General features: G+C 40.8%; 1 protein-coding gene across 15 annotated transcripts in view; it reads right to left on the bottom strand.

Moving 5' to 3' along the window:
• MYT1L (myelin transcription factor 1 like) overlaps nucleotides 1-27,174 on the bottom strand; it is a 279,154-nt gene that overhangs the window by 64,779 nt on the left and 187,201 nt on the right. For 9 of the 15 annotated variants that reach the window (XM_083495435.1, XM_083495443.1, XM_083495445.1 and 6 more), the window contains 3 exons: nucleotides 26,490-26,860; nucleotides 22,777-22,872; nucleotides 5,451-6,425 (listed from right to left, as the gene is read on the bottom strand). In XM_083495435.1, the coding sequence (XP_083351561.1) occupies nucleotides 5,451-6,425; nucleotides 22,777-22,872; nucleotides 26,490-26,860 (1,442 nt within the window). The remainder of the gene's footprint in view (nucleotides 1-5,450; nucleotides 6,426-22,776; nucleotides 22,873-26,489; nucleotides 26,861-27,174) is intronic. The other 6 variants (XM_083495437.1, XM_083495444.1, XM_083495447.1 and 3 more) reach the window with 3 other exon arrangements.

Consider the following 27,174-nt stretch of genomic DNA (forward strand, 5'->3'; position numbering starts at 1 on the left):
ACTGAATGCATGGGGGGGGGGGTTGTACTAAAATACCCCTGCTCTTTCCATTTACACAATCCATTATCCTAGGCTAATTATCTCCCAAGCTAATTTCAACTTCTGATTTGCATCCATATTCTAGGGCAGGGGCAAGTAGCTCTTTAGATGTCGTTGGACTTTAACCCTGATCAGTGTCAGTCAGCACAGCCCATGGTCAGGGATGTTGGGAGTTGGTACCCAACTCTTTCTTGAGGGCACCATGTTGGCTATCCCTGTTCTAAGGAATCTGGCAGAGCATCAATACTAACTAGAATGATAGGAGAGGGAGGCAGGTAAGAAGAGTAATGTATGTGTCATGATTCCTTGAAATAGCCATTCTTATCCTCAACCTCCTTGCCCCACTGGTTTTCTTCTTTCAGATCCCCTTCTCTCCACCTCCTGCTATAGGTTAGCTTCAGTAGCAATGCTAAAGTTCTTGCTGCAGTGCTGCAACAGCCCTGTGCTGTTGAGTGCCATGAAAAGCAATTTGGTTTTCATTTGTCTCAGCCTATAGAGGCAGGTACTGGGAATGATGGGTGGAAGATACAACCAAAAGGAAAAGGGAGACGGACTGGACATAGACTGGACATAAGACACAGGAAGCTGTCTTATACGAAGCCAGGCCATTAGTCCATCTAGTCTGTCTACACTGGCTGGCAGCATCTCTCCAGGACTTCAGATCAAAGACATTTCCAGTCCTACCTGGAGAGACCAGGGATTGAACCTGTGTGTAAAAAAAGATGCTGTACCACTGAACTACCTCTCTTTCATTTCTGATGCTGGACCCCACCCAAAAAGGCGGTCCTGATCACTCTTTTTCTGTCTTTCCTCTCTGACAACCATTAAAGGGAGAAATAGTGACCATGTGTGAAGGAGGAGAACCGTCTCCACCACTTCAAATCATAGAAGAAAATTGCCTGGGACCTTCCTTGGTTACGCCTGTGTGAATCAGAGGCTAAAGTCAGCTGTAAGAGAATTGGCAATGCCTAATAAGATAGGGGGATGATCCTAAAATAAATGATTGTGTAAATATCAGGGCTATCATCTCAGCACCGTTTTCCAATTTGTGTGGCAGTAAAGCCGTGTGTACAGAAACAGGCAGCTAGAGCTAATCCTATCTCCCTAACAAATACAACAATTCACTTTTTTTTTTTTGGAACTCACATATTAAAAAAACCAACATGTCTTACACCTAAAATGTTAGGTGCAAAGCCACTTTCAGAGTTCAGCAGTACACAGTAAAGTTTACATGATTCAGGATAGTTGGGCGAAAGGACCCCTGTGAATTCTGATCAGAAGCTCCAGATCAGAACATCATCCTTTTATACTGCTGCAATGTTTTAAATACAGTACTAGGAATAATTCATATCTGGTATCAAACAAATGCAGCCAATATTGCTCATAAGATTCTGTCAACCAAACTCAACCATTTTAGAATTCATCCTTTTAAAGCAATGTTTTCATTTTTTTTAAAAAAAACCCAAACATTTATCTATCAGTGCTGTGTGTTTGAACCTGGCATTATAACTCCCTTTGCTCCAGGAAGGACATTAATTCCCTTCAGAATGTGGTTATTCAACTGTATAAAACCTCATAGGTCTCAATTCAAATCAAACATTATTTTTTGACAGCTCAAAGTTTGGAGAAATTAAGGTGCTTGCCTTTTAGTATTTAAAGCACAGGTTAAAGCAAGAGATTGTATTCCAGGACTGGGGTTTCTAATTAGTGATGGTTACTGATATATTATACACTGATTCGCAACTCAAGCCAATGCACAGGAAACTCTGGGTTATTTGGCCTCTGCTATATATTTGAGCATTGATTTTTCTGCCAGCTCACAGAATAAAAGTGAGAAGCATATGCAGGAATTTAGCGTGCCACTCCAGGAAGGCTTTATACTGGCGTGCAAACAGTCTGCTTTTGCTCATGGCAGCAGTTTCCCATGACTGGCCTGCCATGATGGGAGCCAGTGCACATGCAACTTAAAGTGGCCAGTTTCATGTGCTTCCACACCTTGTGGTAGATGTGGTATTGCAGAGGGTTGGACCAGCTGACCTTGGAGGGAGCGTCGCTTCCAATTCAAGGATTCTATAATGCAGCGTCCCAGTCACCTATGGAGTCCCACCAACAGGGTATCAATAATCCTCATGCTTCTGCCGCTTGCCTAAAAACTTCAAAACACAGGACCGGAAGGCTGCCATACATCTGGCACACTACATAACATGGCTGGGGAGACTGAATTTGCTTTGGTAGGTCATAAATTGTGCAGGCCTACCCTTAATAGTTTAAATCCAAAGGTTGTAGTTTAATTAGGTTGACAGGGCTTCCTGACAGCAGGAAGACCAATATATGCATTGTTAACCTTTCATTTAATAACCCCCTGCCAAAAATAAAACAAAATTATAAAGCAACACAAATACTAAAATGCCCCATATTGGTGACTATGTCTGTGGCAGATTATTCAGCCCAAGAAAACAGAAAGAAATTAGTATTGGAGCTGGGAATAGAACTCATCAATGTCTTTCTCTATGTCTCTGAAGTTATGTTACCTCTTGACAGCCATACCATTCATTTGCATACATAAAGCTTTATGGAACTCTTTACATAAAGCACTCTGATATGTTATATTGTGGTCCAAAGAATCCAGCCAATAAGAGCACTGGGTGATATCCAATATCAGTCCAACTCAGAGCTGACCCATTGAATTCAATGGGCCTACTTTTAGTATGATTTAGTCGACTATCTCTCAGAGTATTTTGGTTATTTCTATTTCATATGACAATAATCAAGTGCAACAAGGTACAGTTAACCCAAAAGAGTATAAATCTTCACATCTTAGTTAATTAGATAATAAATGAGGGGGGCATCACTAAGATCAATGAATATTACTGAATTATTGCTACCCATGGGGCTGAACCGTACAGTATCCACATCTTAATTTGAAACTCATAAAACAATGTTTTAACTGTATTACTAATGAGTAGTGTATTTCAAGTATAATGCTGGAAACAAGTTAGGCTGAGCGAATCAGAAATGTGGGGCAGGCTCCCTTTGTTTCTAGGTGACTGTTATGGAGCTTTACTATCAAAATGGTTATTTGGTCCAAACAAGGAATGGAAATAGCTTTATCTAGTACTGTGTAAGAAAATATTGAAGGAGAACTTAATACTGACACTTGGGTAATTCAATTTAACATCATGACTGCCTCATAAATATTTCCCTACCGCCTTAGGGAAAGCTGTTGATCTCTACCAACTCTTGATACAATTGTCCAGTCAGGACTGCAATATTATCAGATATAATTTTGCAACAGTGAAGTTAGGGACACAAAGACATCCGGATACTTTCTAACATGGAAAAGCATATATCTATAGAAAGGATTGCCTCTTGCAATGTTTTTGGAACCCACCATAGGAAAGCAGCAGAAACAGAATTGTTAGGCATTCCTTTTGATGCATCTTCTTCCCTACATTAAAGTGTGTGTATATTCCCTGAGATGTGTACCCCACATCTCCCCCAAGAGGAGACACAGTTGAGGGAATCACCTGTACTTGATGATGAGTGGTGTTAGAAGGACATAGCCTTCATTCATTCACTTTTAATTTTTTTACAGTAGAGCAAAGAAGGTATATGGTTATTTATTTTATCCTGCTCTTTGAAAAGAATTGAGTCTGAGGTTAACATTGCCCAAACTTTCAACTTTAGATCCAGGTATCGCTTGTGACTCCTGTTAGCATCATTGTTTATATTTACGTTCAAACTCCCAGAGGTACAGAAGCACCTTCTTTTTCCCCTGAGGTGGTAATGTTTAAATGATATTGGGTCTGGTTAAGGGCATGTTATAATATTATATTATATTCTGTAAGATAAGCACATTTGTAATTTTTACTTGAATGGTGTCTCAACTATTTGCTGATTATTTTCTTTTTAAAAAACGGACTGTCTTTTTTCCTTAATTGCAATAACAGATTAAAATATTGAAGTATGTACGCATTACTTTATTGCAGCATGTAATGGGACAGTGTGTTTTTCCTTGTCCGTAAAAATAAGCATTCCGGACCAATTTGAGATATTAATTTGCCTGGACAAGCATAATGTGCATAGCATGCCAGAAGCGATTCCCATAATTGCGGCAACCATGGTGAAACTGTTTGCCAGTCATACAAATTGATGCTGGCCACATCCATGATTTCATTGCCCATACATTACACTTGTTCATACAAGTGTGAGCCCCACAGTAGTTTGCATGTACAGAAAAATGTATTGGGCGAACTGCCTCAAACGCAGTCAATAACTTAGGTGTTGGTATACAACAGTGGCTCAAAACTGGATTGCAAGAAAGCTTCATGCTTTCATCATACTTATGTAGCTTATGAGGGTTATATGGGTCTTTTATTTGTCTTACAAACTTTGCTTAAGGAAAGAAAAAGTCTCCTGTGCAGATACATTGAAAATAATGTTTTAATATCATGATTATACTTTACAGCCCTGTTACCAAGTTCATAATATTTTTAAAAAACACAGAATAACAATTTAATAAAGTGATGCTCTGGAAATCACAGCATCATCCATAACCATCTAGGTTATTCACACCTCCCTCCAATGATTCAGATTCCTCAACTCCCATTAAAGTTAATGGGAGTGAAAAGTATTCTGCTGTTGGGAAACTTTACAAGAATGCAGACTCATAAAAATAGCATGTTGATATTTACATTGTATATACCTAGACATAATACATGGTTATGGTAATTGTTTATGTTTTGTCTTTTTTGGTCTTATATATTGGATAATTGTTATGGTAGCACCTTAGCTATTTCCACAAAGGCATGAAACCAGTGGAGTGGAATGCATATAAGAAAGAAATTGCTATTGATCTCAGCCCAGGCCAAAGCATGCCTTGCATAGCAAATGATTTCCATTACCTTACTATTAAAGATAATTAATGTGCAGTCGTTGCCCCTATCTCATGTTATCGGTCACTCAGATACTATTCAATTTCTATCAAGCAGCTCTACATTTTATATGGGAGAGGGTTCATCAATAACCACCATCTGGTTATAATTTTATAAATCAAGATGCCCCACACAGTCCAGTCTATAAAAATATGCATTTCCCAGCTAATTGGCTGTCTTGCACAAAATCATAACGTATAAGTCAATTCATGCAAGATGTATTTGCCTTTAGCTTTAAAATCATAAAATATATTCAGCATTTCTGGACAACCTTCTCTCTTTTAACATGATCTCTTATTCCCTTTGCTTCTCCTGGCATGACGTAATGTTCTACCTAAAGACACAGAGCATTACTTTGAACTACTTGTGCTTCTAGAATTATATTTTGAGTGCAAAAAAACACATTCAGGTGCATGGCTTGTTAAGATTCACCCCATAGTTCATCATAATACAACATACATTAGAGAGAAATATTACCTTTACCATAATATGGCTTTTTGACATGGCCGTCACTGGACTTAGACTTCCTGTCGTCTCCAGAAAGCTGCCTTGGAGACTGCTCCTCATAGGATCTCATATTATCCCTCCTTCCAGCTTCCATTGCCATTTTTTCCCTCATGGCTTTTGCTCTTTCTGTTTCTAAAGCAATCGCTTTCTCAAGCAGCGTTAAGTTTCCTTTCGTCATATCAAATACCTCTTCCGACCTATCTGAAGTTACAGAGGCGGTGTCGTCATCTCTTTCATGACACCCGTCCTCTTTTGCACAGCTAGAAAAAGTTCTAGATCTGGGGCTCAATTGTTCTTCAAGCCTCATTAAGTTCATCATATCAGAATAATTCCTATCAGATGTCCTTCCTTGGAAATCATCTTCTTGCCGGGCATGTTGGCGAGAATTCATATTTTGCTGTTGATTCCTTTCCTGCGGGTTTGTCTCACTGAGTTTCCTGGCCAAATCAAAACATTGGTTCCTCAAACATTCCAGGCTGCTGAGACATACTTCTTCATCGCTCTCTTCCACCATTTTTTCTGTAAGCCCATTGTTGGTAGGCTTCCCCAACATCCCATAGTTCATATTCCGATTTTCTTGCTGAGACATACTGTCTGCATAATTTCTGTCATTAACGTTTTCTGAAAGCACTACACCATGTCCTTGTGCTAACAATTTCAGCGAGTCCACAGTTTCCCTAACAACGTCACTGTCTAAATCTAAACTCAGCTCACTCTTACGACCAACATTTTCATTTTTGTCGCTATCGTCTTCCAGGCTATTAGATGTATTGCTATTCATTTCTGATTCTGTCCTGGCTCTGTACGCTGCATCCTCTGCAATTTTGCCAAGATTTAACAATGACTTCGCCACCAGTTCATCGTAATTATCATACTCATCATTATTGTTATCATCTTTTTCTGTGTCTTGCATTCGAGTATTGTGACAATTCATTTGATGGTCTTCTGCATAGGAGAAAAAAAAGAACAAAGAAAGAAAGAGAAATGGAAAAGGAAAGGGAAAAAAGTGGCTAGAACTGGAACTGTTTTTGCAGTGCCATGGACAGAACACAAACCACCTATCAATCATACTTTAATATACAGTGGCTCATAAGCACTAAGAAAACCATATTAATTTAATTTTAGGTTACAGGATTAAGAAAACTGATGGTTCTTTTGGAGAAAAGGACACTTATACCTTTGCTAATTTCTTAGTGAAGCATTACTGGGCTTAGAAAACATATTTTCTTACCAATTTTTTTATTTGACATTATAATCTCAAATAGTTTTTAAACTTTTATTTTGATCTTTTCTTTCTAATTTGCTTTTTGAAAACAGTTGGATTATTTGTGCTAGTTTACTTGTGTGTGTTCTTTCCAAATATCCCCAATCCTATTGTTCAGCAGTTAACACTTGGGGATACACACACACACACACACACACACACACACACACACACACCTAAAAGGTTATTCATTTAAGCTCCACAACACTAACATATATTATAGTATTATTATATTATATTATATTATATTATATTATATTAGTAATCACATTTCCCGAGAGGATCAAAAGACATGGGGCTCTTGGGGAAATATGTAGTAGTCGGATGTTTCAATTAATAATTATAGACTGCATATCTCCAGCATATAATTTTAAAAGTACGAGTACATAAAGGCATAGGCATGCATTCTCAGAAAGCATTTTGTTTGTCCAAACAAAGCAGGCAAAAACCTTAACAAAATCTTTCACAATAGTAATACTTGCTAAATACCAGTAAGTGCTTATTAACCTATGTGCTACATTATCACAGGTAGACATTTTGTTGATATTTCTGTTCTTATAATGGTTCCATAACAAATAGATTCATTTATCTTGTAATGCCTGTTGGAACTGTTGAAATGAATGGTAGCTATCCATTACACGAATAATATTGTTCATCTATATATGAAAGCCATTCTTCAGCAACCCATAACGATCTGCCAATCAAGCAGAAACAACAACCAGGTTGGGACGACGCAGGATGGAACAACCTAGATTCTCAGTAGCTGGGGTCACAAAGTGGCAGGGAGCAGCTTTCTTTCCTTTCCCTTACCACCCCCCCCCCGAATGAATACGTACTCCCTTCTCCCCTGGCCATATATGTGAATGACTTCTCTTCCCTTCCATAAGCAAAAGCTGAGCCATTAAAGATGACATTGTGGTTTTTGGATATAAGCAGCCTTTCATGCCTCCGGTCAGCAGATGGCAGTGTTGAAATATACATTGTGGTTTCCAGCCATTCCCACCACCCGAGGCAGCCATGAAACTAGTTTCCACCATGTAGGCTTAGAATCCGAAGCCATCCTTGTAAATATGAAAAAAAACTGTAAGGACCTCTGTATGGTTTACCTTTTAAAGCAACACTAGTGATGTGTGAATGGGGAAGAAGAGGGGGTGGATCTGGGTAGCTCCAGATTCCAAGCTTTTTAACTCTGCTCAAAACTACCAAAAGAAACCCCACCATGTTTTAATTTTAGAACTCAATTTTGCCTCCACCTGCCGCTGTGGTGCTTGTCCTCAATAACAAGGATTCTACAGAGGACTGCAGCATGTAAGATACACTGCACACCCAAGAGAATCCTTGCAATGTACACAAGTCCTCCATCCACATATATCCCATTTGCCATGCTGACTATTTGTTTCAATCGCACTCAGAAAGGAATTCCCAGCTACCATATTTTTCGCTCTATAAGATGCACCAGACCACAAGACGCACCTAGTTTTTGGAGTAGGAAAACAAGAAAAAAAATATTCTGAATCTCAGAAGCCAGAACAGCAAGAGGGATCGCTGTGCAGTGAAAGCAGCAATCCCTCTCGCTGTTCTGGCTTCTGGGATAGCTGCGCAGCCTGCATTTGCTCCATAAGACGCACACACATTTCCCCTTACTTTTTAGGAGGGAAAAAGTGAGTCTTATAGAGCAAAAAATACGGTAATTTATTTTTATGGCAGCATTCTTCAGTTTTTACCACGGGTGCTTCCCCTTACCTTTGTGCCAGAGGTCAAACTAAAAATTACTAAAAGAATTGAAGCAATTATTCAATTCTTTTGAATAATTGAGATTTTTCAGAGGCTTAGTTCATAGTAGTCCAGTCCTGCAAACTGGAGAATCCAATCTATGTGTGGGAAAAGATTTTGAACTGCAGTTTGCCAGCAGGCCCAAGAAATGTACAAGCTGCATGTTAGTGATGTGAATCACATTGTTGGCTCTGACAGGGCTCTGATCATCCTTTCATTAGGCAAAGGGAGAAACAGGCTCCATCCTTGTATGCAGATATGTCCTGCATTTAGTGTATTGGGCAAATGCAAGTAAGGATCTTGCAGCACATGCATACTACCGAAGGGGTAATCACTGGCAGCCTCTTCAGCAAAGAATGGTTAACAGCCAAGCTACACTCCTTTCCCCCACAAAGTACAGTGACTTAAGGCCATCATGAACAGTACAATCACTAAAATGCACATACACCAAAGAACAAAACCACCCTAACTATCCTTCTAGGAAAATGTGTATTATCTCTTTGAAGTGTCCATTTCTTCCATTCCACAGACTCCTCAGAATTGGGACCCTGCAACTTGAGGTATCTGTGGAATCATGCTACGTGCCACAAGTGTGTTGACGTTGGAACATATCTTGCTTCAATTTTTCTTAATCACTTTTCAATAATCATAAAATCAGATCGTTCCACAGACACAACTGTCAAGAGTCCTGATCTGGAGGGATAGCCTTTATGAAGGGAAAAAGAAAACTGAGATAGCTGTGAATTGTGGTGAAATACTGCATGGAGAACATGGCATGAGAAATGCCTAGTAATGAACTCGTGCAATGAGCTGAGGTAGTAAGGAGTATTTGCTGTTAGAGGAGAGCCAGGCACAAAGTAGCAATGGGTTGACTATGACAATGACCCAATTAGGTACAGGTTTTCTGAAACGATGGTGAGGGACAATACCTCTTCAGGCATTTGTGTACAGCATTAAGGGCTCGCCCACACTTCTGCTTGCCCTGTGCCTAGAAAGCATGGGTCTGAGTGGTTTCCCACTTGGCCTACACTTTCTAGGCATGGGTCCAAGTGGTTTTCTCCTTGCCCCACCCCTTCCCCAGGGAAAACCCACTCTTTCACTCTAAATCAGAGCAAACATCAGCCTGCTGGTGTATAAACGTAATCTGCAGGGCATAGATGTAAAAATAAGTAAATAAATGAGTTGAAGGGCAAAAGTAGGAGTTGCATCTGTGGAGGCTTCCCAGGCATTCTAGAACCATGGTAAGTCAGGGTTCAAAGCACAGCACACATAATGGAAGATGCCACATTTTCCTCGATTGCTTTTCGGTGTTTCTTCTTATTCTGAAACATATGTCAGTGTTTCAGGGATTCTGATGAAGAATGCAGCTATAATTTAGTATTGGTAGCTGCCATGATCCTCACAGACAAAGGCTCCAAAAGCTTCTCATAATGGAACATGCATCTGGGTCAGTTTGTGGAGGAGCTTTCTAACATCATGGTGGGAAACAAATCATTATGATGACTTTTAAAAGTTAGACTACAATGGCAGGGGCGGGGTGGGGGTGGGAAACCTGTGGTCTTCCATATGTTGTTTGATTCCAACTCCCATTGGCTCCAGGGATGTTCCAATAGCAACTGAAGGGGCACAGGTCCCCCAACTTCGACTTAAATAATGCAACCATCATCTTTCTGGTGCAAACAGCAGGCAGTGCAACAGAGGACCAAAAAAGAAATGAAAGATCTACTCACATAATGGTTTTTCCAATATCTACTATGACAAGTATCAGATAGGTAGCCGTCTTGGTCTGCCATAGTCAAGATAAAAAAGTTCCTTCCAGTAGCACCTTAAAGACCAACTAAGTTAGTTCTTGGTATGAGCATTCGTGTGAATGCACACTTCTTCAGATACACAGTGTGCATGCACACGAAAGCTCATACCAAGAACTAACTTAGTTGGTCTTTAAGGTGCTACTGGAAGGAACTTTTTTATCTTGACTATGACAAGTATATTCTGCATAGGTAAATAGGGATTTTTCCTTCATAGAGAGTGAGTGCAAAAAGCCTCTGGCCACAATATGTGTTGATTTTGGGCTCTTTTGTGCATAGGTCAGACATCCATGTCTTATTATACAGAATTTTGCTTTTCTGTCATTGATCTATTGCCCCTATGAAATTAACTGCACTCTCCCTCTTACACACACCCACACACCCCTACTTTAGAATACTTGGGAAATTTGTAGTCATTTCAAAACTCTTGGAAGCACTGCTGTCATCTTCCCTAACTATGCCAGCATTAAAGGTTTCACCCATGCACCCCGCATCATCTCTCTCCCCTATCAAACCACATCCTTCTTTTTTAGGTATCCTGCCACCTCTCTTCCTCTCAATTTGAAATGCTTCTGTTAAAATCAATTTCTTCTCTGGGAGGCACCTCTGCTTAAATCTCTGCACTGTCTCTTTGTGTCACTTTCATGAACTTCAAGCACCTCCTGATCCTTACATTTAAGGCTCTCCACTTCTTTGGCCTTGACGCTTCTCTCATCTCTCCATACCCCCTTTCTTGCTGTCTCTGTTCTGTGCAAACTGATCTGCTATCACTCTCTTTGATTCTCTCTACCTGTCTTTGCCTTTGTGCCATCACCCATGCTGTTCCATGTGCTTAGGACAACCTTCGTTTACCTTGACAAGCCAACACTTTCTTCTCTGCAGATTCCATCCTTAAAAACCACTTCTCCCTCAAAGACATTTCTTAAACACACAGTTGCCGGCAGCCATGTTATATCCCCAGAACCTGGTCCTATACTCCTTTAGCAGGTCTTGATTTCCCCCCCATTCACTTGGCCACCTCAAGTGTAGAGCAGAGGTACACAATTCAAAAAACTGACAGCGGTTTCTACTCAAGAGTATGTGTCACATTTTAGCCCATTCTATTATCCGCCTTTTTTCTTTCTGCTTCCTTTGCAGCACTTTTGTCTTGGCACTCCCATCTTCATTAACTCTTCTTTCTCTCTCTCCATCTCATAGCACTCTCTACTCTCTCATAGGATTGCCAGGACAAAAACACAAAAAAATGTGATATTTCGATTGACTTGACTAATATCCAGGACAAAGCAGCCCTTCTCTCCAGTCCCTCTCTCCAGGATGTATGGCAGCCCTTCTCTCTTTATCTGAATTTTGTATATTTGCACAACCATTACTTTCAGTTTCCCTCTTTCCTCAACTCGTGTGTTGGTTGGCCCAATTCAGAAGGTTTCAGAGGTGGCTTTGCCTTACAAAACTTACAGATTTGAGGCTTAATACAGGGCTAAATATAAGTGTCCCATGGACAGCATATTACCAGAAGAGTAAACTATGTATTCTATTTTTTTAATGAAAGGTTCCAACCCATATGCGTGCAGGGATAAACTCAAAACTATGTATTTTCCACCCAATCCCAGGTTGTAATTTTTAAGTGTTGACTTACTTCTGGGGTAAGCAACTTTAGATATACAGGCATATGTCTCCTAAAAGGTAAAGGTAAAGGGACCCCTGACCATTAGGTCCAGTCACAGACGACTCTGGGGTTGCGGCACTCATCTCGCTTTATTGGCCGAGGGAGCCAGCATACAGCTTCCAGGTCATGTGGCCAGCATGACTAAGCCGCTTCTGGTGAACCAGAGCAGCGCATGGAAACGCCATTTACCTTCCCACCAGAGCAGTACCTATTTATCTACTTGCACTTTGACATGCTTTCGAACTGCTAGGTTGGCAGGAGCAGGGACCAAGCAACGGGAGCTCACCCCGTTGCAGGGATTCGAACCACCGACCTTCTGATTGGCAAGTTCTAGGCTCTGTGGTTTAACCCACAGCACTACCCACGTCCCACATATGGTGTGGTGAATCCTAGGTGTGGTGAATTTTTTTTTATTTGTTTCCCGTGTCCCTGATCTGTAACAATGTTGTGCAATGTCACAAATTGTGGTTGCTTGCAACTTGCCTTCCATGCACCCACCCTTTTGCTTAGACATTCAGGACCTTGAAACTGGCTCAGTAGTAGATGGTTTCCGTATGCAGTTTTGCATAATATGTGTTTATTATTTTCGCAGGAGAACTGCACCACAAAATTTGGAGAAGTGCAAATTTTGAAGAGTAGCTGTATTTTGGTTCAAGAACTGAATAACACAGGTTGATGTACAACACGAATAAAATTAATTTCTCCCCCATCATTACCTCTAGGATAGCTGTGAGTAACCCATGGCCCTTCAGATGTTGCGAGACCCCAACAGCCCACCTGTTATCAAGGGCCATTGGGATTGTAGTTGAGCAACATCTGGAGGCCCAGGGGTTGCCTCTGAACAGCTTGCAACCATCATGGGGGTACCTCAAGGTTAGCTTTCCCCCACATGAGCTTGTTTAAACATTAAGAGGCCCTTATTCTCAGTACAGGGACGCGGGTGGCGCTGTGGTCTAAACCACAGAGCCTAGGACTTGCCGATCAGAAGGTCGGCGGTTCGAATCCCCACAATGGGGTGAGCTCCCATTGCTCGGTCCCTGCTCCTGCCAACCTAGCAGTTCGAAAGCACGTCAAAGTGCAAGTAGATAAATAGGTACCACTCTGGCGCGAAGGTAAACGGCATTTCCGTGCGCTGGTTCGCCAGAAGCGGCTTAGTCATGCTGGCCCCATGACCCGGAAGCTGTACGCCGGCTCCCTCAGCCAATAAAGCGAGATGAGCGTCGCAACCCCAGAGTCGGTTGCGACTGGACCTAATGGTCAGGGGTCCCTTTACCTATTCTCAGTATATCTCAGCAGTTCATTCATCAAGGGAAAATAGTTGTGTTTTGAACAGCCTTCATGAAGACTGTTAAAAAAAAAAAAGTTGCAGACCAGTTAAGGATATTTGTTTTGTTTTTTAAAAATAATTTATATTAAAGATTTCTAGGTGTGGTGAAACTTTGACATGCAGTGTATAATATCTGAATTAGCTTCAGTCCTCTGCCTCATCAAGCATTTCCATTATGTCCGTCCATGCTAAATAGGTTGCCCGCCTCAGTTTAATACAAAGTAATTGATTGTCAGCAGAGTCAAAAAGGTCCATTCATTCATAGATAGTGACTATCTCTAGCACGTCTTCTGTTGATGGTGCTTTATCATCTATAATGCATCCTACTCGAGTCTGTCACAGACCTACAGCATTTGTTATTTATAAGCCCATCACAAGTCATTTGCAAATTAACAGCTGATCTTAAAACCTCTTCAGCTAGCATGTAAGTAGGGAAGATATTCCACAGCAGCAGCTATGCCCACTTAACATTACCTAACATGATGTTTTGCAGGTACAGCATTGGCATTTATATGCTTGTGACCCGAACAGATATTCCGAAACAAATGTTCAGGATCAATATGTAGACCACATTATAAAGCCAAATCAGTATGCATAAAATACAATCCGGATAAATTAAGTAGGCTTGAATCCTGATGAAATTCATTGGACTCACAGCCCAATACTTCTATTCTATGCATGTTCACTCAGTTACCCTGCTGAATTCAATAAGACTCCCTTCCAAGTAAGCATACGTAGGATTTCACCCTCAAGAATACAGTTAAATGCTTAGGTCTCAATGTAAACTGGGCATATCCAAATTCTTTTGCCCACTGAGCGTATAAGCCAAATGCACTCCCCCCCGCAACTGCTGATGATTCACATAAATGCAGCACAAGATTTCTGCCCAATCCTCAACCTGTTTTGCTCATTCTAATATGGTTATACTTGGCTCTATCCTCATTACTTCCAATTTCTTTGTGCTGCAGCATTTGACCTACTTGCTTGCAAACAGAACTAATTCACTCCACTTGAATTTGTTTTCTCTATCCATTTGTGTTTGCTGTTGCACTATGCTTTATGATTTCCTAAAATCAATTTATTAAGCCTGAATGAGATGCTTTATGCAATTCAGGTAAACTGTGGACCATGTTTCGCCTCTACCATATCCTTTCAGTGATGCCTGGTAAGTCACCTTGCAGGCAGCACACCCTGCAGAGTTCAACCCTCTGTTTAAACAACAGCAGCTGCTGCTGCTGCAGCTTCCAATTGTGATTTTTAAAAGAGTTAATAAGTAGGTGGCTTATTGGTAGGCTTCCTAATACCTTTCCTGCACATGCATTTAAGTTTGTGTACTTCTCATTTGCGCCAAATGGAACAGACAAACTCATGATCAGTAAATACATCATAATCGCTATATCAGTAACATGGCACGACCTGCTTGAATCAATTTACGGTGCATGTGGATGGAATAGTAAATATGCAGATAGGATGGAAATAAAGCAGGGATAGGGAACCTGTGGTTCTCCAGCTGTTCTTGGACTATGACTGCCACCATCCCTGAACAATGACCATGCTGGTTGGGGCTGATGGCTGTTGGCCTCCAACAACATCTGGAGATCCACAGGTTCTCCATCCCTGAAACTTTGGAGATGTGAAAACGAACTCTTCACTCCCCACTCCAGAGCAAGTATCAGGTCAAGCTGAGAGTGAATTAGGACAATTTTGACTAGAAGTAAGTGTAGGAAAAGTACGGAATTTTAGCCTGAGATGTAGAAAACAGATATGTTTGGCAACTTCAGCAAAAGCGTCAATGCAATAAATCATTATTTCTCAGTAGATTCTGAGGCTTCACAGTTTGAACCATTTCATAAGTTGCAGTAGCCCCGAGCACTAAGTTATCGAGGAGGTTTAATTGCTGAGAGAGGGAGGTGAGTAGGAAAAATATATGCAGGCACCTGACTACGTGGCCTGGCTCTGTCAAGAAGCTCCTCACGAATGTCACCTTTGGCCAGGAAAATATTGTGTCAGTGTGGAGAGCCTTGTAACAGTGCTAAAAGCACATGTCAAGGGACTTACATACATGACAAATAGTGCCGGTCTTACTATTGAGCAGAGTGAGAAAACTACCTCAGTCAACTGATTTTAGGTGTCCATGAAAGGGCAACAAATTGTTAGTTATTCAAATTTTTATTTTTCCTACCAGGAGGAGTTGATGCTTTGGGAATTTTCTGTTTCAGGTGCAACCTCAACTTGGGGAGCAGGGGCAAGGGACTTGTGGGTGCAAAATGTCTTGGGCCAGTCCAGATTACAAACTCTACAAGGAATCACTCTTACACAGAACTATCGCTTGGCAGCTTCAATGTGACTGATGCTGTTTGTGAAGCAACCCTTAATCCACAACCTTTAGCCTTATGAACAAAAAGTTATTTGTTGCATTAAATATGATCTCATGGCATTAATCCAAAATGTAAGAATGAGATGTCCCAAGGACCTTTCACAATAACCAGCAGCTAGATTTTCAGGCACACTTTCCTTCCTTAGTTTGTAAAAGCAACTATTCTGCTAGCCCAAATATGGTCCATTAAACCATGTGCTTTGCAACATGTACCATTATCTTTACATGGTAGTCAGACACCTGTACTTTACCTCTTATATTTTTACTCTGACTTCCCACTGTTGAAGACGTGCACATGCCAAAGCAATTACAGAAGTGCTAGTAAATCAAAATGGTCTTGATTACTACTTCTTTTCTTTACTGGTAAATATGATAGCAGCAACAATTCAAGAGTGGAGAACTAATGTTACTAAGAGGAACATGATCTTGGGAAATGTGCTGGTTAATCCACCTGCACAGAAGGGCCTCTTGCCCATTTCCACCTCCACCCAACACAAACAACACCTCTCACTGGTTCTGTATCAGTAGTACCCAGTACCATTTCCAGATAGATGCCTGCAGTGGGTCTACCTCCCTCACGGACACCAAGGAGAAGGAGCATGGCCAGAAATCTCCAGGGGTCAGTAATGCCTCCTGGAGTTGTCCACTGATGATCATCCCTGACAGCAGGCATGGTAGCAGTGAAGGATAAGGCTATTAACATCATGATGGTTGTGTATGCCTCTGAATGCCAGTTGCTGGAGAGCATCAGTAGGGGAAATACCATGGTGCTCAGGTTCTGCTGATATGCTTCCCGGAGGTATCTGGTTGGCCATTGTGAGACCAGGATTCTGGTCTGATCTAGCAAGGGTCTCCCTATGTCCTCATGGAATAAATCAGCACTGCCCAGCATAGGTCAATAAAGCAGTGGTATATGCTGGATGCTGTTGAATAATGTATTCATTGTGCAGACCTCCTTTCTTCTCCCATTCCTGTCTTCCATTGGCACCCACAAGTAACCACCTTAGCTGCCTCTTTTTTCCTTCATTCAGGCTTTTAAAACTTCCCCCAGTTTGGAAATGGCAAGAAATAGAAAAGAGTTGCTAATCTGTGTCTAAGTAAATGTGCCTAGTGCATTTTGCTTAGGAAGGTGTGTACCTAAGCCCCGTTTCATGTCCAATAAGCACGGGACGTGTTTGCCCGGTGGTACTGTGGCCCATAGATTGCAGCAAAGTGCTTGGCAAGGTTTTGCCTAGTTTCCTCTCTATGCGATGGGCTCATGGGAAAAAGCTGTCCCATGAGCCCTTGCTGCAGAGGGGAGGGGAAGGCCTATATAAGGCTGCTTCCCCTGGAGCTCATAGCCATTTTGCTCTGAGCACTTCCCACCTGCCCACCCTTGGGTTAGAGCTGCCTTTCTCAACCTGTGGGTCCCCAGATGTTGTTGAACTACAACTCCCATCACCCCTAGCTAGCAAGGCCAGAGCTCAGGGATGATGGAAGTTGTAGTCCAACAGCATCTGGGGACCCACAGGTTGAGAACCGCTGGGTTAGAGCCCTTCACTGAGCAATTTTGGGTCACTGGTTGACAAGACCGGAAATAACACCCCCCCCAAAAAAACTTATTGGCACTTGGTTTTCCCTCAGTGAAATTATGGCTTTCCTTTGTTAGACGGAAGAGCATTGTTTTGTATGATGGCAGAAATGACATTGGGCAGGATCAACATAGTATAGGCAAACTCGGCCCTCCAGATGTTTTGGGACTACAACTTCCATAGTCCCTAGAACAGAACCAGTGGTCAGGGATGATGGGAATTGTAGTCCCAAAACATCTGGATGGCTGAGTTTGCCAATGCCTGGTATAGGGGGTCCCCCATAAGGGGCCTGAGGGGAGGATTGACCATGGAAAACCCAAGCGTGGGTTCGGTATCTGCCTGGTTGGAATCTGCAGCCTGGTTCCCCAGTGAGACCCTGCTTGCTTGGCTTGCACCATGGCAAAATTCAACACTGGCCAACTCACATGGTATAAGTTTGGAGCAATCCAAACCTAGCAGATCCATTTCATCAACATGGGGCTTGTGGAATGATGAACTGATCCTGGGACCCAATGCCATGCCAACCCTTGCCTTGCCTGCTGCTGTTCATAAAGATTTGGCCTGATTCTATCCCAACACCGTTGTACAGTCTGGTTATTTTGCTGCTCTCATGGGTCACATCATCTGCCTGCCTGGGCATAAACCATATCTTGTGAGAATAACTGGGCAAAACCAGAATGTTTTACTTTAAGCCTGTGTGACTGGATCTAAATATATAGACATGTGGAAGCCTCACTTCAAGAAATGAACATTCATAGGAAGCATTGCCATTTTAATTTTTTTTTAAGAACTCAAATATTTTGCTGTGGAGTGGGAACTGAAATTTTGCTTTGACATACTATATTATATGCTCTATAGTGATGTCCTACTTTTTCCTGGACCAACTTCCCAGACTTTAGTGAAACTACTCTGAACTAATCAGTTTTTGGAATCACAACTAGGCAGTCTTACTTCTCTCTCCCTGTTGCATTTGCATTTCAATTCCTTCCCTGTCTCTCATCCTCACCTTTATGACTTTTCACCTTTCCCATCATGCCTGGACAAGGGTTTCTTTAGGGACCAAGCTGCTTCTTCACAAAGATTTTATGGAATCCCAATTCAAAATATCCTGCCATTTTCAAATCTCTTACTCTCTGCAGCAATGGCAGAAAAAAGCAACCATTTTTCCGTGTACAGTTAATATAAACATATTCAGTTTGCAGCTGAGGCAGGCCTATTAATTCAGAAATATTTTAATAGCCAAGGACACCAAAGCCAGCTTGAGCTCTGTGACCCTTCCAATAGTCCCCTCTAATTACCACTTTGTCTCCTTAAAGTGGTTTCCTTGCTAGTAATAGGCTTCTCTGTCTTTCTCTGACTGCAGCGGCTAGATGCCTGGCTGGCTAATTCTGGCTTCGGCAAAGGATGCTCATGACTGTAATCTGAATTAATTCTTTCAGGCAGATGTATATTTTAAGATACAAAAGCACCGAGTCTAGGGGTACAGGCAATAGATAAACATAATGTTGTGAAGAAGTCATGGCAAGACTGTTTGGTGAGAATTATTTCATGCTCTCTGGCAATTTTTGTTTCAAAGCTATGGCATCCTTTATGTCTTGCCTGCTATTGTCTTTGACCACTTAGTGAAACTCCACCTACTGAAATTCTAGAAGGAAAAAGAATCTCTTTCCCTCCAGGCCAACTACCTTGGCACAATCAAAGGTCCCCAAAAGAAAGAGAGACTGGTCATCTGTAAATCTTTCTGGAGCACAGGTAAACAAGATGTGGGTTAAATACCTGTAAATTGATACTAAAAGGGAAAGGAGCTTCTGATGACCCAGGTAAGAATTTTATACTCTTCAAAAACTGCTTCTGCCTTTTCCTGAATTCCCTGAGCTGCTTATGGATAGTTTCGAAATGCCTCATATTTTGGAAACCCACTGCTTCTGAACAAAGTTCAAATTTCATGAATCAAATTAGATGGACTTAGGTTAAACTTAGGTTAAATTTATGTTTGTGTAGTTTATTCAGTAGCAGGATTTGACTGCAAAGTTATGAATCTCGGGTGTGCAATAGGATTAAAAGTATTCTTGTACTAAATTTTTTACTGTTCATACGGAGACTAAAGTGTTATGTCCACAAGATGAAGCTATCGTGGGTGAGATCACTTCAGATACCCATGAACTGTGTTGCAACATTCTTTTACCAGTGATGGACCTGGGTACTGTGGCACCCTGTGAGAAGCCAAAATTTGGCGCTCCAAAGATGGATAAGGAGGCGTCTGGCTTTGGAATGGAGGCATAAGACTCTGGCAGGGTCCCAGATCCCTCCCACCTCCTCCCCAAAGGTGGGAAGATGCTAACTGGGCTTTGGGGAGGAGGCAAGAGGACTCTAGGACCCTGCCAGAGACCTCACACCTCCTTCCCAAAGCTTTGCTTACCTGGCTTTGAGACAGCACCCTCTCAGAGAAGCACTCAGTGTGTGTGCACCACTTGCACAGCCTCAAATCCTGCTTTTACATACTAATAGTGTTGTATACGGTTTATGTACGAGAGGGGGAGAAACCCCAGAATGTGGCTGAGAAATTCACAGTGTTATTAGGGATGGACGTATAATGTATGTCCCTGACCTTCTCTCTTGCTGCAGGAATAAATAATTTATGGCTTTGCTGCGCTGCCAGAGTATCCGGGGAAAGCCAAATTATGACTGTGTCAACTCTTCCTTCCTTCCTGGCTATTAATGGGAAGAGGGGAATGGACAAAGGATTGGGGATGTTGATGCAATTCCTTTCCATGCTTCCATGATCTGATTCTATGAGGCACATAGGCGCTTCTTCTATCCCAGCTCTGCTGCTTAAGGACACAAAGGGAATGTATGGGTAGTTGTTAACATTACTGCACAAAGAAAGAAAGCTACAATACAAAAGTAAGTGTAGTGAAAAACACACACCGTGAACAGAAATAAGTAGGTAATAAAGGGATAAATAAATAAAGATAATTGGCTCTCAAGTAACAAAAGCTTTAGAACAGACTTTTCCTTGTCAAATTTCTGTGGACATTCCAAACGAAGTGTCTCTTGCATGGAATAGAGAGGTATCGCTTACCTAGACCTATATGATACAGGTAACATTCCCACTGTTAAGGAATCAACTTCCTTTGAAATAAAAAAGAAATTATTTCTGGGTGGGTGTGGGAGTAGTTTTCAACTCAACTAGCTTTTCACTGCTTCTAGTAAAGTTGCTTGGGCTGTGACTCTGAGATTGTCACTGGCATCTATTGCGACAGAGAACATATGAACTACCTCTCCCATTTTATTTTATTTTATTTTATTTTATTTTATTTCCACTTGATGAAGCAGGAAATCCCACTAGGCTACTCCAGCAGGAGCACTTATTGATTATTTGAAGACTTATTGATTACACAAGGACAGGAAATGGCATTGCAGGTCCTGCGACAAGACTAGCTAGATGCCAACATTTGGGCAGGGAGGGGAAGGAAGTGGGAGAAAGTTCAAATATGTCAGAAAATGTCCCCAGCTACACAGCTCATTTATAATATGTACCATATTTTTCGCTCTATAAGATGCACCAGACCATAAGACGCACCTAGTTTTTGGAGGAGGAAAACAAGAAAAAAAATATTCTGAATCTCAGAAGCCAGAACAACAAAAGGGATCGCTGCGCAGCGAAAGCAGTGATCCCTCTTGCTGTTCTGGCTTCTGGGATAGCTGCGCAGCCTGCATTCGCTCCATAAGACGCACACACATTTCCCCTTACTTTTTAGGAGAGAAAAGGTGAGTCTTGTAGAGCAAAAAATACGGTAAGTTGTGAAATCAGCCCAACATTTCTCATGAGCAGATTTAAACAGAACCTTACTATCCGACCAACCACCTTGTGGCAATTTTGTTCCCTTTACATGCTGTAATTGGCACTCCACGGTAGACCTAAAAACCCCCAAATCACCTTACTAATCGTTCCTTGAAAATTAGGAGATAAGGACAGTGGTGTTTGTTGGCCTCTGCCATTACACCGCTTATATAGAGCGCTTGAATTTTAAAGCACTTCTTACAATCTTTACAAGAGCCCTGTAAGGTAGGCCAGTGCTACTACCCTCATACTGCAGACACTGAAGCAAGGGCTGAGAGAAAGTCAATGCAGGCTCATCATTTTCCCCAGTCCTATAATACCAGGACTCTCAGGTATCCAATCAAAATAAAGTACTTCTTTACCAGATGCAGATGCTGGGAACATTTGACCCTCCAGATGTTGCTGCAATGTCTGTCATCCCCGACTATTGAGCAATGCTGACTGGAGCTGATTAGAGTTAGTCCAGCAACATCTGGAGGCACATAGTCATCACAACTAGTAGTCACTGATAGAATTATTTTCCATTATTTTGCCAGTCTCCTGAAAGCCACCTAAACTAATGCCCATCCACCCATCTTGTGGCAGAGAATTCCTGGCCTAGCTCAAGAAAAGGGATTCCTTGAGGTACAGCAGCTAGTCTTTGAAGGAGGAAAAAAAAGACTGAGGTTCATCTACATATAGCAATATTTGTTTAAATCAGTCAGCTGTCTCTTTCAAGATGCTTGCTATGGGGATACATGCATCCCTGCATCACTTATTTCTGCCATAATGTATTTGCAAGATAAATGTGAACACTGGGCAGTAATTCTGTATAGACAAAAGGGAACCAGGCAGTGTGCCCATTCTAAGTAATCTCCACCCTATCTCCATCTGAAAGTTGATAAATCTCCTTCCTGTGAGCCTTACTGCTGCCTTACTGTTTTATGTAGGGGGGCAAGTTCATAATATTTTGATGGCGTATCCACACTTTGGTAGGAGTTCTGTCCAAAATGCTTATGGATAGTTTGTGCATATGAACAAGTTTTGATAAATCCTAAGGGAGGGGTAAGACTTTTAGGGTCATCAAAGAGCAACAATATACACAAGTTTTTAAACAATGACAATAACAACAGCAAAAGAATAAGGGTGAATTGTTTTTGTACAAATGTAATGCATAATAGTGTTATTTTTCTAAGCTATGCCTGATTTGAAAACTAGAATAAAATGCCACAACAAACATTCAACTTTAGTGACCTATTTTTTCATTTCCTTATTTTATATTAGAACCATGTCACAAGATAACATGATTATGCTGCGGTTGCACTGAAATCCCTTCATGTGCTACTTAGTTTCCCCCGCTAATATGATGAGCTATTCAGAATAAATAAAGTGGCACCCCTAGTGATAATATGCATCCTGTATCTCATTAAATATGTCACATTTTCACAATAATGTGAGTTGGGAGGGGCGGGGAAATATTAACGTGTGCAAGATTTATAAAGATCTGGGGGGAAAGTCTTCCAGATCTAAACCAGATCTAACCCACACCCCTTTAAGGAAACATAAATATAGATTTGTATAGCATAATTGTAAGAAATGGGTGAGTGTTTCCATCATTTGTATTGACTCTCCTGGGAGTTCTAGAATCAACCTGATTCTTCCTGACCCTAAGGGGTTTATGAAATACCTGGAGCACAAGCCATCTTGAATGTCTTCATATGATATAGGCTAAATGGTGCCTTGGAACATCTGTTCCTGGAGCTCCTCCACCGGAGATTTCTTTCTATAATAGAAAAGCTTTGTGAAACAGTCTTTGGGAACCATCTACCACCTGATGTGATCTCCTCTCAGAAGGAGGAGAAACAGGTCACTTAAGTTTGGCCTCACAAATTAAATGGGACATTAATACTAATTAAGCAATAACCACCACAGAGGACGGCAATCCTAGAAGAGTCCCCTCCCCCAAACAATGACTCATTCTGCCATGTTACATAGGATTTATGGGATAGGTGATTTCAAGGGGGGTGGGGCTCATAATTTCTTTTGGGGTAAGGGGTGAGATTCAAAGGAAATTTGAAAGATTAGCCATTCTTCTAATGACTAGAGTAGAGCAGTTATGGCCTTTCGAGGGTGTAACAGAGCTTTTTGAAGACAAGGTATATATTCAATAAAGAAGACTCAATATACTTAATGATATACTGAAGAAGGTCTTTAAACTGTTGAAAATGAATTTTAGGGGTACATCTTATTGCTGAAGTGGAAGTCTTTGGTTCTCTTTAATTGGTATTTTGAGATTTGTAAGAGTGTTGCTTTAGTATGCTTTGTATATTTAATCAAAGACCAGGAGTGGAATTTCATAAGAGCCTAACTGCTTTTGAAATATTTATCTTATTTATATACCTCAGGATCTATGCTTCTAAAATCCTACAAAACCTTATGAAAATTCAGGTGCACTAATGTAAATCAATTGAAATTAGATTAATTTCTGTCAGAGAATGAACCTAGAAGGTCACAGAAATCAAGATCCCAAAGGACCAGGGCTTTTTTTCAGCCAGAAATTTCTGGAACTCAGTTCTGACACCTCTCAGATGGGCACCATTGCCATTCTAAGAGAATGAGGGAGGTGTTCATGGTGAGCTCTGGTACATCTTTTTCTATAAAACTAGCACTGCAAAAGACTATGCCCAGAATGCTCAAGTACCTTCCAAAACGTCTCAGGCCTCTTTCCAGAACATAACCCTCTGTGTTCCTTGTTCCCAAAATTAGGGAAATTGTCACTCTAGAGCAGCCATTGATGTTTCAGGAAATAAGGCAAGCCTCAGTAAGCACGCAGAAGGGCTTAGCTGCACACACAGGGCTTCTTTGACGTATTATTTCTTATAGGAGTCTGTTTATTTGGCTATAACCCCTTTGGTGGAACTTTAAGCAAAGGAGGTCTGTAACATTATCCAGAATGGAATTTGTTAACTCCCTTGATCTTAGGGTCTGAGAAAAAACTTGTGCTAATGAGTTGCAGCTTTCTTAAAGCACAGTCTCAAATATTCATCTTAAGGGAGCTCAAGTTGCCTGTGCTGTCCACAGGAGAAGAAAAAAAAAAGATATCTTAGTGCTGGCACAGAGGTAAGACACCTAGTCTCTTAACTATGGTTTAGAGATTGAGAGTTCTCCACACTGTCTCTTCTCTCTCTTGTACTAATTATCTCTACTTTTGTTGGTCTTAACTACCTTCAGCGCTAAGCAAGACCCACTAATCAGATCTGAATGTTGCTTCAGCCCTGACCACAATGAAAACCAGTAGGTGGTGGGAATAAAACAGTGAAAACCAGTGGGTGGTGGGAATAAACCTATACAATTCCACAAAACCCAATCTCACTCTCTTAACCATGCTTGACAAATCTGGAGTGTTATGTCTATATTGACACAGACTTGAATTTAGGTGGGGAAATACATTTCTCCTGACCTGCTTCGTTAATACACCATCCTAAATCAAACTAGCAAAACCTTCACATTTCTTCAAGAAACAAAAGTTTGTGTTATATTCAGTTATTTGTTTCATGATACCTTTGTGCACTAACAAGCAACAAGTGTGTTGTCTGGTTATATGCGAAGTTTCAAAGAACACAGTGATATAATTATATTTCTATAGTACTATATAAACCCCTTCCCTGCATTTCTACCTTTGTCAAGCATTGTTTTTGCCAGAATCAGGAATCCAAAGGTTATTTCTTATGACTAGAGGCAGTGTACTCCTCTGTCATTATACACTCCAGTTCCTGTTTCTAATAGGAACTAGCTGTGCACAAAACAAATACCCAGAAAGCAGTAGCAGTTATTGGCTACTGCTTCAGGTCACTTGACCATGTAGCTGTGTAGGGAATCAGTAAAAGTAGTGTGTTCCATAATATATCAGTAGCAATAAATTTATTTCACAAGGTTGTCTAAATTCTAAGTAAGTTTGTTTATTCTCATTATTTTGGATAGCATAGATGCATTATTTGCTATCAAACAGTCTAATCCTATGCATGTATACTCAGAAATAAGCTACATTTCTATCCAATAGTGCTTACTCACTAATAATTATGCATAGTTCCAAATTATTATAAGGTTTGTTGTCCTCCAGAAATTCTCCTGTCTGTACAATTGGCCTTCTTAACTTAGTTGTAATTAATGATTACAAACCTTCCTTTTGTTCAAATTCCAAATTAGCAGAATATGAAAAGATGCTTTGTCCCTAAATTGCTCTCTTGCAAAACTTAATGTTTTCCTTCTCTGAGAATTTGGTAGAATTCAGAAAAGGAACCATATGAGGCACACCTTTCCAGTCTCTTTTAAATGAGCACTTTTAAGCCACTTTCTACTTCTTACCTAAGATAATTCTGAAACAGAAATCAGATAACTTTCATACCTGGCTCCTAAGACGAATCCGACTGAGGAGTGCTGAAACTTATTATCAAAAAAAGAGAATATTTTTCTTATATTTTTATTGATTGATTAGAAATGTGATTCTACCCAACCAAAAACATGTTCCCTGAAAATGGGAACAAAATACTTTTTAGATGGCTCATTATTATTATTATTTTTATTATTACTGTGTGAATATTCATTTTCATGGCATTAAGGTATGATCTGATTACTGTAGGAACTACTGAAGTTGAACAATTGGAAGCTAGTGTTTAAAATAACACCAATTATTTTAAGAGTCCACAGAACTTGAACAAATGCCTTTGGTTTAATTGTATTAGCAATATATTAACTGGACGTCCAATGAGTGTCTCCTAACTTGTTGAACAGTGTATGCATATAATGCTTTTAACAGGGATACCTATGTAAATCTGCCAGTCTCCATAGTTTTAATAAAATCAGCTAAAGTACACAACATCCAAGTCTCAAAGAACCAAAGTAGGTACCACTTGTTCCTTGCCTAAAAAAAGGTGTAGTTTCAAATTTTCGAAAGGGAAGATGCCCATATTGCATTGCCAAGAACACCTGCAAACATGTGGCCATATCTATATGAGAAGCAAACGATTACTATGAAGGAGACAAGTACAGCAAACAAACATGGACACAGATATGTGCAAACATAACCATTTGCTTCCCAAGTTCTTTGGCTGGTCTCATGGCATCAATACAGCCACACTTCTCTGCAAGAATTTTGGGCATGCAGGAGTCTAAGCTACACATTTCGAAAATGGGACTGCTAGCTGTTTCAAGAGCTATTTGTAGAACGGTCATCTGAAAATGATTGTTAAGAGAATACAGTGAGGACATTTGTCAGCATGTAGCACAGAGACAGAAGCAGAGTGACTAGTATTAGCCTTAAAGAAAGATGTACTGCTAAATCCCATAATACCACACTGGAAGATTAACCCAAAATGTGCATGGTGTTTATCTATGCATTACCACTTTCTTCTTCCTCTTCTTCCTCTTCCTCCTCCTCCTCCTCTTCATCGTCCTCTGCTTCGTCTGCTTCCTCTTCCTCCTCCTCTTCCTCCTCCTCTTCCTCTTCAACCTCCTCCTCATCCCGATCTACTTCTTCATCCTCCTCCTCCTCGTCATCATCAACTTGCTCCTCATTATCATCAGAATATTCCTCTTCCTCCTCCTCTTCTTCCTCTTCCTTATCATCCATTTCCTCAGTTCCATCTGTTTCATAGCATTCATCTACTGAAGAGTTGTCCGTTTTAACTACAAATGATTTTCTTTTAGGAGCCGGTTCTTGGGGTTGCTTCTCTTGCGTCTTTCTTTTTTTTGCCAAAGGACAGCCGTAAACACTGTTCAGGAAAACAAACACATGTTATTGCACCATCTGGCAGACCACCTGTGAGCATATGATCAAAGGGGGAGGGGACCTGTTTTGATGCAATTGGTTGTTTAAATGCTAGTTCTCCCAACATAAACCTTTGCTTTAAAGATGGCTACAAGAGAGAGATGTGGAAATATTAAGAGCTGTCACTAATGAGCTTACAAAAGCGACTATTGAAATTCTTATTCCATTAAGTCATAAAATAATAGTGTTGTAAGGAAGCTGAAATGTAATCAAGTCCAATCCCTTGCTGATGAAGGAAACCCATCCCTGCTGCATCCC

This window comes from Podarcis liolepis (genome assembly GCF_965112155.1).
Source record: "Podarcis liolepis genome assembly, chromosome: 3".
In the NCBI taxonomy this organism is placed as follows: domain Eukaryota; kingdom Metazoa; phylum Chordata; class Lepidosauria; order Squamata; family Lacertidae; genus Podarcis; species Podarcis liolepis.